Source organism: Apodemus sylvaticus, chromosome 11, assembly GCF_947179515.1.
Source record: "Apodemus sylvaticus chromosome 11, mApoSyl1.1, whole genome shotgun sequence".
Lineage (NCBI taxonomy): Eukaryota > Metazoa > Chordata > Mammalia > Rodentia > Muridae > Apodemus > Apodemus sylvaticus.
In genome coordinates, this window is record NC_067482.1 from 96,807,322 (window position 1) to 96,820,335 (window position 13,014).

General features: G+C 40.5%; 1 protein-coding gene across 7 annotated transcripts in view; it reads left to right on the plus strand.

The window, feature by feature from the left end:
• The window catches only part of Wdpcp (WD repeat containing planar cell polarity effector), a 293,085-nt gene that overhangs the window by 172,119 nt on the left and 107,952 nt on the right, over window positions 1-13,014 (plus strand). For all 7 annotated transcript variants that reach the window (XM_052198565.1, XM_052198564.1, XM_052198562.1 and 4 more), the window contains one exon: window positions 7,576-7,639. In XM_052198565.1, coding sequence (XP_052054525.1) covers window positions 7,576-7,639 — 64 coding nt within the window. The remainder of the gene's footprint in view (window positions 1-7,575; window positions 7,640-13,014) is intronic.

Here is a 13,014-nt window from a genome sequence, read left to right on the forward strand (position 1 = left end):
GTTTTTGAGACTGTGTATGAGTAAGTCTCTGTGTGTAGCATGTGTGTGTGTGTGTGTGTGTGTGTGTCTGTGTCTGCACGTGCATGGATGCAGATGGCGGTCTAAGAATGAGGTCACACGGCCTTCTCACTCAGCTTCCACCTTATATCCTGAGGCAGTCTCTTCCTGAATCTGGGTCTCTTCCTGAATCTGGAGCTTGCTGTTATAGTTACTCTGGCTACCCAGCTTGTCCTAGGGATCTCTGTCTAATGGAAACTGGGATGAAAGGCTGGCCACCAAGCTCAGCTGCCTTTCATATGGATGCTGAGAGTAGAAATATTTAGCATGTTGTATTAAAAGTCATCTCTCCATCCCTTCTCACCTTGTTAAATATATTTGCTTTGACTTATTCCTATCTACTTGTACCTAGTTTGGATAATTATTTTCGTGCCAATACAGTTAGCTGTTTCATTTGTTTGAAATGGTGTCCTGGTTGTCAACTTTACATATCTGGAGACAGCTGGCAGGAGGGACTCTCATAGGAGGACTTCCTCCATCAGATTGGCCTGGACTATTTTCCTGATCATTGATTGATGGGGGAGGGCCCAGCCCACTGTGGGCAGTTCAGCTCCTAGCAGGTAGTCCTGGGTTCTATAAGAAAGCCAGATCAGCAAGTCATGGGGAACAAGCCCTAAGCAGCATTTCTCCACGGTCTCTACTTGAATATCTACTTCCAAGTTCTTCCCTCGAGCACCCACCCTGGCTTCCCTTAATTGTGGACTATTAAGTAAAAGCTGAAATAAACCCTTTCCTCCCCGAGTTGTTTTATCACAGCAATAGAGAGGTGAAATAATACAGATGGGGACTTGCCATGGTGCCCAGGCCTGTCTTAGAAACAGGTCAGCGATCTGAACCTGTTACAGGGCTGTTCTTCGGCCTGGCTTCATCGCTAAGCTTAGATATGGTACAAAGAACTCTTCAAAATGTTCTATGTCATGAGTTTGAAGTTTTTATATGAACTCTAGTGCTGTTTTGTTTGTTGTTATTGTTTGGTTGGTTTGGTTTATTTATTTATTTTTTGTTTTGTTTTGTTTTTAAGAAAAGGTTACAAGGTTTCTCTACCTGGCCCTGGCTGTCCTGGAACTTGTTATGTAGACCAGGATGGCTTTGAACTAGAGATCCACCTGTCTTTGCCTCTTTTTTTTTTTAATATTTATTTATTTATTTTGCTATAGCTGTCTTCAGACACACCAGAAGAGGGCGTCATATCCCATTACAGATGGTGGTGAGCCACCATGTGGTTGCTGGGAATTGAACTCAGGACTTCTGGAAGAGCAGTCAGTGCTCTTAACCGCTGAGCCATCTCTACAGCCCCCTCTAGTGTTGCTTTAAACAAGTCTCTGAAAGATTTTGATTAGAATATTGTCAATATGTGTGTTGATTTTGTAAAAAACTGGTATGTTTGTAATGTGTCACTCTTCTTTAAAAAAAAAAACAAATTCTCTTCATTTATTCAATTTCTACTGTGTAGGGTTTTTTTTTTTTTGCAGATACGTTTTGTTTATTTTCCTTCTAAACATTATGTTTATTTTTTCTTTCTTGCCATTATTGCTGGTTTTTTCTTCTAATCAAACTTCATAACGGCGATTCTTGGTATGTAAATCATGTTAGTTTTATAGTGTAGGACTCCTTTGGAAATTTAAAATTTATTTCTAATAATTTTGTAGTTGATTTTGACTTCTGTGGTAGACATTGAATTGTCTGTGGGTAATCATCCTGCTCCCCACATCATGCATTCAAACTGTGATTCTTGTGAATGATTATGTTAAGGATCCTCCGTTGTGTTTGTTACTTCAGTGAGAAAATGCTCCTCTTCCTTCATTCTGTGTGCTGCTGCTGTTGTTGTGCACACTGCTGTGTTTTTATGCATTTCTGTTTCCCTAGAATGCCAGTCATAAGTCCCCTCTCACTGAATGTTTCTTTAAATCTAAAAATTTCAATCTTTCAGTGTCCCTGTTCTGTAAGGATAGTTCGTTTTATCGACAGGTTTCCTAATACTACGCCTCCTTTACATTCTTGGAAGGTACCGCTGTGATGGTTAATCCTCATTGTAGACTTGACTGGATTTAGAGTCACCTAGGAAACGTGCCTCTGGGCATGCTGTGATGGCCTTTTCCAGAGAGCTTTAACCGAGAAGGAAACACCCATCCTGCATGTGGGCAGCACTGGTCCACGCTGGCTGCCAGTGTGCCTCTCACTGCTTCCAGACTGTGGACGTCCCTTCCCAACCATCATGGTCTAGGGCCCTTTAAAACTGAGCCCGAATAAACTTCTGGCCTCAGGTGTTGCCAGATACTTTGTCACATCACTAAGAAAAATAACTGAGAAAGATATCTTATTGGAAATGGAACATCTGAGTTAAAAAATCAGGGAAACATAATGGACAATTTATTTATGAGTTACCATGAGAACCAAAGTTTTTGTTTGTTTGTTTTACAAATTAAACCACTTTTATTTAAAAACTGTGGTCCAGTGATTCAAAACATAGGCTTCTTCTAGGTATATTTCCCAATTTGGTTTCCTAATAGCATGAAAACTGCTAAGATTGTGGTTAGCTTGCAATTTTAATGTTTTTAAATTTTAAAACTGTTAAATTAAAAAATATATGTGAAAAATAATTATTATCAACATCGGGATGTGAATATGTCTAGTTATTTAGATGGCTTTTGACATGGACAAAGTAATCAACTCTTTTGTGAATGTGATTTCTGTTCATTAAACAGAAACCAGAAATCGAACAATTCAGAACCTCAAACGAAGTAATCTAGTCCCTCACAAAGAAATATTCGGAAATAAAACAAAGAGAAATTAGGATTAGAAAAGAAATTATCTAGTTAATATAAGAATACAATATGTAATTAAAATTGGAAATTATAGGAAAGAGAAACAAAGACAATAAAGTCAGCACGAGACCTGGGAGCAGATTGCTGTTGCTCAGGGGTGATGTAATTAGAAGCTGCTCGTGTGGCTGCGTTTGAGGCTGTGACCCAGGGCTTGGGAGGCCGAAACCGGCATTGCTGTGACTTCAGTGCTAGCTACCACAAGGTCCTGTCTTTTAGAAAGTAATAACGATTAGTTAAAAATTGATATTTTTTTTATAATGTGTTCAGAAGAATCTTGTAGAAAATAATGTAGTCAAGTAGGTATTTGGAAAATACAGGTATTAAAGGTTATTTCTATGAAATACTTTAAAGTAAAATTAAATGTTTTTTGTTGTTGTTGTTGTTGTTTTTTTGTTTTTTTTTTGTTTTTTTTTTTTTTTTTTGTTGCCAGTGGTGGTGGTGCACACCTTTAATCTCAGCACTAGTCAGCACAGAAGCAGGTACAGGTATCTCTCTGTAAGTTTGATGCTGGCCTGTTCTTTATAGAGAGTTCCAGGCTAGCTGGCCTATATCATGGGTTCAAGGTTATGCATGAGGTATTCAGTAGCTGTGTTGACCACAGTATTACTTAGTCCACTGTATATAAATGTTTCTGACTTACTCTCATCTATTTTTTGCCCATCTATTAATTTAATGCATTTTGTTTTATTTTCTGTAACTCATGTATCATTACCCTTGAAAAACTTTAATATTTTGTGGCTACATGTCTAGGTGATTAAAGTTCTTTGAACTTTAACCTAGATTATTCTTTTCCTTCCCTTCATCTTGTCCTGTTGTGGAAACACTTTACTAAGACCTACAGGATGGACCTATATTTAATCAGTTTACTATATACTGTGTCATCTGGAGGTTTGACGTTTATCATTTGAATGTGGTTCAGATGTTTTTAGAAAGAGCCATGTTGGAGCCGAGTGCACTGATTGGTCAGCATAGCCGGATCTGCTCAGTAGAATGAGGCTGTCACGGTCACTTAAATGATCACTTAGTGAAAGACCTACCGCTGGGACGGAAGAGAAGCTGTGGAGAATTATTGAAAAATGATGGGATATAGCACACTAAGGTTGGAGCAAAGGAACCGGGAGACAACAAGTGCCCTGAGCTGCTATCAGCATTTTAAAATAAACATCTGCTCTAGCCTGAAGCACTTTACTGAGCACAGGCCGTCTGCGCTTGTGTGCAGAGATAAACCAGGCTATTGAAAAGCAGCTGGGAAGAGGTGCGGACCCAGGAGGCTTGTCTGGAGAGGGAATAAAGAAGGACTGTCTTCCTGGGTGTCTGAGGGAATCTGCTGTAAAATCTGTTTGGAATAAGGTGTGGTGGCAATTTAAGTAGTTTTGATGTTGAAAAAGTTGGGAGAGTTCTGAGAATTAAAAAAAAAAAAAGTCAGTAGGGAGTTTGTGGAAGGGGTAAAAAGTAATTTTCTTGATGAGCTTTTGTTGAACATGGAAACACTGGCGGGTGTCCCCTGACAGTCTAGACTGACCGTGCTTCACGATCTGACTAGACAGTGGGTAATGTCACACTAGGATCGTCTTCCATTATTTGTCTTGTAGTCTCGTTCAGAACTGAGGTTTATTTTTATTTGCCTTGTTTGGGGAAAGACTTGATTTTTGAGTGTTTTAATGAATATTGTTTTTCCCCCATGCACAAAACCTCCCAGTCTTCCTCTGAAAGAAATGTTTTTAAATGTGTAATTTTTTCCAATTGGGAAATTTTCTTTTTCTTCTTTTTTTTTAATTTTTTCTTTTCTTTTTTTTGGCTATTTTCTTTATTTACATTTCAAATGTTATTCCATTGCTCAGTTTCCCCTCCAGAAATGCCTTATCCTATCTTTCCTCCCCCTGCTTCTATGAGGTTACCCACGCACCCACCCTGGATTCCCCTACACTGGGGCATCGAGTCTTCCCAAGACCAAAGGCCTCTCCTTCTATTAATGCCCGACAAGACCATCCTCTGTTACATATGCGCCTGGAGCCATGGGTCCCTCAATATGTACTCCTTGGTTGGTGGTTTAGTCCCTGGGAGCTCTGGGAGGTCTGGTTGGTTGATATTGTTGTTCTTCCTATGGGGTTGCAAACCCCTTGAACTCCTTCAGTCCTTTCTCTAACTCCCCCATTGGAGACCCCACACCCAATGCAATGGTTGGCTATGAGCATCCTCCTCTGTATTTGTCAGGCACTGGCACAGCCTCTCAGCAGACAGCTATATCAGGCTCCTGTCAGCAAGCACTTGTTGGCATCCACCATAGTGTCTGGGTTTGGTGACTGTATATGGGATGGATCACCAGGTGGGGCAGTCTCTGGGTGGCATTTCCTTCAGTCTCTGCTCCACTCTTTGTCTCTGTATCTCCTCCCATGAATATTTTGTTCTCCCTTCCAAGATTGAAGCATCTGACTCTTTGGTCTTCCTTCTTGAGCTTCATGTGCTCTGTGAATTATATCTTGGGTATTCTGTGATTTGGGGCTAATATCCACTTATCAGTGAGTGCATACCATGTGTGTTTTTCTGTGATTGGGTTACCTCACTCAGGATGGTATTTTCTGGTTCCATCTATTACCCTAAGAATTTCATGAATTCATTGTTTTTAATAACTGAGTAGTACTCCATTGTGTAAATGTACCACATTTTCTGTATCCATTCCTCTGTTGAGGGACATCTGGATCCAATCAGGGAATTTTCTATCAAGGGGCACATTGTTTGTTTCCAGCTTGAGGCTGTTAAAAGGCAGAGCCTCTGCGTTTGGTGAAGTCTCACTGGTTCAGGCCAGCCCTCTGCCATGTTGTTTTCCACAGAGCCTCTGGGTTTGGTGGAGAGTCTCTCTGGTGTAGGCCAGCCCTTTTTCACAGTGACATCAGCTATGTTACTTTGCACATCTACAGCAGAGCTTGAGAGATCTGCTTTCCCACAATTATTTTCCATTTTAGCTGTAATAATAGTTATGGGCCTGTAGCTCATTGAGGTTTTCGTTTACATTTTCCTTGTGGCTAAATGATATTGATGGAGTCTGTTTTTTTTTTTTTCATGTGTTTGTTTTTTGTCTGTATACTCTGAATTGAAATGTCTCTTGAATGTTTTTACCTATCTTCTAATTGGATTGTTTAAACATTACTTTTTAAATATTTGTGAAGTTTCCTTGGAAATGCAAGTGAGACAAAGAAACTACTTCAGAAGCAAGAGAAATTTTGAAGGCCATTTATTGACATTGTGGATGTTTAAATGTAGATGTAGGAGCCAAATTGATGTGCTTGGGTTTTTCTAAGATTCAGACACATGGAAGTAGTGCAGGGATGTTGAACATAAGAGAGGGAGGGGAAGCGAAGAAAAGAAGTGGTTCAGGACAAGGAGGAAGGGTTGCAGGAGTAGGTAGGATAAAGAGGAGGGGTCCAGGTGTTAGCTTGACACAGCCTGGAGTCAGTCCTGAGAGGGGAAGCCTTCATGGAGGAGCTGCTGAGGTCGGCTGAGACCATGGGCTTACTGAGACACTATGCTTCCTGTTATGAAAAATTCCTTTTCCACAACACAAACGAAGTTGCCCCAGGACCTATAGCCTATAGTCCTATCAACCTTGCAGATGAATTTTATACTATCAATCTTTGTACATATTTTTAAAACTTAAAATGTCATGATGGTTTCTTCCACTGAATTTTGCAATATAAAATTTAGAGTGGGGAACAGTTTACTGATTTGGGGATCAGGAAAACTGATGAGTTCTGTCAATACAGTCTGCACTCATATAAAATAAAGACAAGTTTTGGTGCCCCAAACCTGTTTGAAGTGTGTTTACAATGAAATTTTCTCCTGAGCTCTTAAACTTTTGTAGTTTTGTAACAAACTTAAACTCAAGTTTGTTCTCTTATGTCTTAGCCTACAATAAAACTTTAGCTTATTCTAAGAATATTCTAGCCAGGTGATGGTGGCATGTATCTTTAATCCCAGCTCCTGGGAGGCAGAGGCAGGCAGATCTCTGAGTTCCATGCCAGTCTGGTCTACAGAAAGAGTTCCAGGGCAACTGTGGGGAAAAAGAGAGAGAGAGAGAGAGAGAGAGAGAGAGAGAGAGAGAGAGAGAGAGAGAGAGAGAGAGAGATTGGAAAAATATGGTTTTGGAAAAGAATACAAAGTAATGTCTTTTTAAAAATTAGCAATAATTTGTATTGTTCTTTTAAGTTAGCTGAGAATATTTAAAACTTACCAATGTGAGATTTTATAATAATGTTAAAATTTGATTTCTTAACTTTTATCTAATAAGCACAGAGGTTCATTTATATAATGTATCAATTTTTCTTATTCTGCTACATTCTTTATACCCCATAAGTTTTTCTTTAAAAACCCCAATAAAGTGAAAATTAGGAGGATTTCTAAGTTTATATCTCCTCAGATTTGCTAAGAGCTCCTTTGAGTTCCACTTGTCTGGAATCACACTCATGGTCCCCAAGGTCTCTGTGCTTGGCGGTGTAAGATCATGCCATGTGCTGAGGATCTTAGTGGCCCAGACCCTTTCTTTTGGAAAGTATTTTCCCCATCAGAAGGATGCAAACAATACAAATATACAAATATATACAAATATTATATGCAAATATAATAAATATACAAAACCAAGCACTTTCCCCCTTTATATAGCTTTGTTCACAGCTAATATCTTCTCCCTCCATCACAGGTACAAGAGATTTGAAAAGGCCTTTCTTCTAGCTATTGACATTGGAGCTCGTGACCTGTTCATGGTAAGTCGTTCCCAGGGATGATTTTTGTGCTTCAGTTCTAAGGCTGAGTAAGTTGTCAGTTTTTGTGACCATTCAAAAGGATTAGTGTCATTTGCAGCCTTACACATGTGGAGGGAGGGCATTATTCCACACTGGTTGCAGCCCTACCTTCAGGAAGCTGGTCAATAACTAACTAGGCTCTTCCGACTTGTTGATATTTTCCTTGCCAGGGCCAAAGGATGTTTTATGTTTTCAAAGCATTTATGATTCTTGAACTTTTCTCCCCATGAACCTTGATGTGCAAAATTGACACCTTCCCATCTATTACATTGAAATGCCTTTCTGATCCATGCTCTGAGCAAGCCTGCAGCTATGGGAGCCAGGAAACGAGGAGGCATGTCCCCAAGACATGGTTGGACTGTCAGGTTTCATTGATAAGTGAGAGATTATGAATGCTTTTCAGCTTCTTTGGCATAATTGGAGAGCATAGAGTGAATGTACAGGTGTGAGTCCTCCACCTGCTTGCTCTGCTGTTTGTCACTTGCCCAAGGGTGAGGTTACCCAGCTTCTTACAGACCCTATCTATGCCCGCTGTCAGGTTCCTGGCTATTTGTTTTTGAGACTGTAATTTAATTACAATTCGTCTCTCTTCCCCTTCCTCCATCCAACCCTCCCATCAGCTCCTCCCCACTCTGGGTTCTTATGAGAACTTTCACCCTAGTGAGAGCTGATGAACAAAGCAGCAATTCCATTGTTATCAAGGAAACAGTCAGACAAAGGTTTTTACTGGTTGTGTGTACAATGGAGATACTGCCATGAAATATTGCTCTTCCCAGGTATAGAGTTCATCACATTTGGTCATTTGTGTTTCTATTAATTTTGGTATTAAAATTCTAAATTATAGATCACAAACTTTAAATTGAATATTCTCAAATCAATTGTACACACATTAATCATGAAAAAGAAGTAGTTGTTTTCAAGAGAACATTGTATTCGCTATCTTCATCTTGCTCTCTACGTTGACTGGCATGTTAGTACAGTGAGGAAGGTTTACTGTGTTCATCCAAATGTGTCCTGCAGACGTCACAGTGCAGAGCTTTAATTATGATCTTATTGGCCGTTTTTCTCCCTCTTGTTATTCCAGTAGAGGTGTCTGGATGGCCCTCCTCTCTCTCCTTCCTCTCCCATTCCCCCACCATTTCTCACTCTTCCTCCTCTTCCTCCAGCAAGGTCTCAGTATGTGGCCTGACTGACCTGAAAGTCACTCTGTAGACCTACCCAAGTTCTGGGATTAAAGACATAAGTCCATCTTTCTTATTTTATGCCTATAGTCCATCTGTTGTTTTTTGTTTGTTTGTTTGGCCATGTAAGAATGTGATTAGAATTGTAATGTTTTTTGCTAGGCAAAATTTCTCTCTAAGAATATTATATTCTGCAATTTTACTTCTTTATTAATTAGTAAATATTGTTATCAAAACACCTTCTAAAGTATTTTCATATTTGTTTCAGCATTTTATTCTGTTTAACCCAGTACGAATTTAGAGAAAGTCTTTGTGCTCGTTCAAATCTCCTTAATCCACAAAGATTTTCTACTGATGGGTTAAAATAGAGAAGAGAATGACTAGACGTTCTGATTTGGAGAAGTACAGACATTATTCAGAGTGCTGAACCTTCGCTCCTCCTCTAAGACACCGCCCTTAGCCAAGGCCTATTTTAAGAGATCTCAAAATAAAGAGTGTTGAGGCCTCAGAGCTCCATTTAAGTTTATGAAAGTACTATGTACATTTGAGACTTGATGCTGAAACCATCTAAAAGAATTTATCATGTTTTCTTATAGATTGATTCTTACTGTTTAAATTTCATCTGGCCAGAGATTCATAAACTATATTTTAAGAAATATTACCTCTTTTGAAAAATGAAAGTTTATAAAGTAAGCAGGATTATCTCTACTTGCAAAGGATTTATTATCTTTAAGCCATCTCTTCCTTAAAGATTAAAAATAATACCAAAGAGACCACAAAAAAAAAAAAAAAGAAGAAGAAGAAGAAGGAGAAGTATCTCTGGGGAGGGACATAGCACAATTGGTAAAGTGTTTGTCAGGCATGCGCAAGGTCCCGAGTTTGATGTCCACCACTCATAAACTAGGTGTGGTGGCACCCTCCTGCCCTGAGAGCTGGAGGCAGGAGGACCAGAACTCACACTCATCCTTGGTTTGCATAGCAATTTGGAGGCCGATCTGGACTCCATGAGACTGTCTCAAAACACAAAAGCAATATCAAAAAGGACCAGGTAACCCCAAAACAGTGCTTTTTCTGTGCAATCTGCTGGTGGTAAGCAGACAAAGGTGTACAGCCTGACATGGTGTTGTTGATGGAAAACAGATGACTGAGACCAGAGAGGCCTCAAGTGTGAGCTGGAGGCCAGCTGGTGTTCAAGCCGTGTGAGCCTTTTCTGGAGAGCACTAGGTAGAGAGTATTTCCCTTTGCAAGCCTTTCAGTGAGTCAACACTGCCACAATAGAGTGAAGGCACCCACATGTGCAGTGAGTATGCGAGTGTTCCTGTAAAGGTTCGTTTACAACAATTTTAACATTTTCAAGTGTTGCATTAAAAAAAAAAACAAAAACCCTGTGATTTCCCCCACACTGCTTTAAACTAGAAGAAAAACCGTCTTTTCTTTAGTGACATTTGGCTGCCTGCCACTGTTTGCTTACTCCTCACTTAGAGGGAGACCGAGGCGGCAGTGTGCTAAATAGGGTGTAATCCAGCTCTCAGGGTAAAGGTTAAAGTGGCAGTGGTGGGTCACCCGGACCGTATCCTTGAACCACCACCCTAATATTGACCTTTTAAAAATAATATTCAGGCCTGTTGGTTCAGTTCCAAACTCAGCTATTGGCAGTGTGGGCTCACATAGTTTACCTAGCCTTGTTTGTCTCCACTTCATTGTCTGCAGCGCGGCAACAGTGCATGAACTGCCCAAGTATGCGATAGGTTAGCGTATCTGAAGTGTCTAGCATACTGTACAGGCTTGGGTGCTCAGGGTTCTAGTCCGTTTCTCTTATCACTCACTTCTCAAATCTTTGTATAGTGTTTAATTCTAAGGAGTGTGTGTGTGTGTGTGTGTGAGATTAGTAATGCTGGGCTTCTGACAACCATTGAAATTTATGTTTGTAAATTGTTTCTATTGATAGCTTAGATCATTCAAGAGAGCTTTGTTTTATAATCTGTTCTCTTAACATAGAAAGTAGATTTGTTGTGCTTGAATTAATCTACAATAATGGTAGTATTTGAAACAACTGAAGAAAGTTTCAGTAGGTCATGTTGATGGCCCAGCATTCTTCATAGCAAAGAGTTAATATGCTGTTATATAAATAAATAACCAGTGAATTGTAAAATACCAGAGTTAAATGCTAGGATAAATCACAACAAGTCATTTCAAAAATAAAAATTATAAATGATCCATAAACACAGAAAATATTCGAGGTTGTGCTGGCTGGTTCTGTGACAACTTGACACAAGCTGGAGTTATTCACAGAGAAAGGAGCTTCAGTTGAGGAAGTGCCTCCATGAGATCCAGCTGTAAGGCATATTCTCAATTAGTGATGAAGGGGGTGTGATCATTGTGGGTGGTGCCATCCCTGAGCTGGTGCTCTTGGGTTCTAAAAGAGAGCAAGCTGAGCAAGCCAGGGGAAGCAAGCTGGTAAGGAACATTCCTCCGTGGCCTCTGCATCAGTTCCTACTTCCTGACCTGCTTGATTTCCAGTCCTGACTTCCTTTAGTGATGAAAAGCAACATGAAAGTGTAAACTGAATAAATCCTTTCCTCCCCAACTTACTTCTTGGTCATGGTGTTTTGTGCAGGAATAGAAACCTGGCTAATACAAAGATGAAACCGTGAACTCTGTAATCACTACATGGAAGTAAGCACCAGGATGCTGAAGCTTTTTCTTTTGTCTTCTGTTGTTCCATAGTTCTGCCTTTGTGGCAGGATCATGCAGCCTTCTTTGTGTAGTGTATTTATAGTTAGTTTTGGAATGGGATTGCTTCAGGTCTCTGGGATTCCTTGGGGCCAGCTCTCCAGTGCCCAAGTCTCTGCTTGAGCCACTATGCTGCCAGATGTGAGGGTCAGGGCCAGCTCTCCTGCATCTGTACTATGCAGGCAAGAGGCAAGGCCCGCTCTCCAGTGCCCATGGATGCCAGCATGGCTTCCGTTGGCAGCCCAGACCAGTCTTCTTCATGTCCTGTGGTGGTATCATGGGCCACAGACATCAACACAGCCCCTGCCGTATCAGGACCACTGATTCACTCATGGCCTTCAGCTGCTGCATGGACCACAGGCTTCATTCAATGTGGCTTCAGGTGGCAACACATCCCACCCACATCCAGAAGGCTTCCCGTGGCAGCGAAGCCTGAGGACAGTACCAGGGCAGCCAGCAGCAGGCCAACTGCATATTTCCACGTGGATTCCAGGCATCATTGCAGCCTGGGACAGCAGCGTGAACCACAGACACCAAAATGGCCTCTGGTGGCATCACTGATGAGGACCATAGTGGTCCTTTGAGGATGCCCAATCCAGAGAGTAAACTTCTCCTCATCTCGGGCCTCCAATGTGGCTCAGAGCCAGGGTGATTCCGTGGCTGGGCGCTGTGTTCAATGGCAGAGTCTGTGTTTGTAGAAGCTCCAGGATGCTGTATGCTAGCACCCTGCACTCTGATGTCTATTTTTTCCATCTCCCCATCATGTATTTGTTCATCATAGCAGATCCACAAAGGTGGGGCAGTCTGGTTGGTTTCTGCCCCCTGCATCCACCTGTAGTGCTGTTTTCAGTTTCTCTACATGTGTGTACTGCATGTTGAGCCCATTTCTTCTCAGATTCTGCTCCCTCTTCATCCCCTTTCCACTGCCTCCTTAAATCTCCATAGTTTTAGTTGTACTTTCATATCTTGTATACAAAACTTGATTATCTGTATTAAGATCTAAGAACTGCAAATGAGAGAAAACATAATTTGTCTTTCTGAAATTGGCATAATTCAATTGATGTAATTATCCTCACTTACATCCATTTTCCTGCAAACAAATTGACCTCATTCTACTCGGTCTTGATGCTTAATGATGCTTACTACTCTGTGTATTTTTTCTTTTGCTTTGGTTTTTTTCTTTTGATTGGTTGTTTCTTTCATTTCAGGAATTCCTGTGTGACTCTTTTTCAGTGTCTCATTTTCTTTACTGATTTTTTCCTTGATGTTTTCTCCAAGTTAGTGGTCATTTCATCTTGTGTAGTAATTTTCTTACTTAATTAATTTCATAACTTTCTTCTTTATGCTTCAAATTAGTTCCCCACATTTGAGTTCTCTTTGTAGCCATTGATTCATTTTCACTACATAGGACTCAGGCATCTT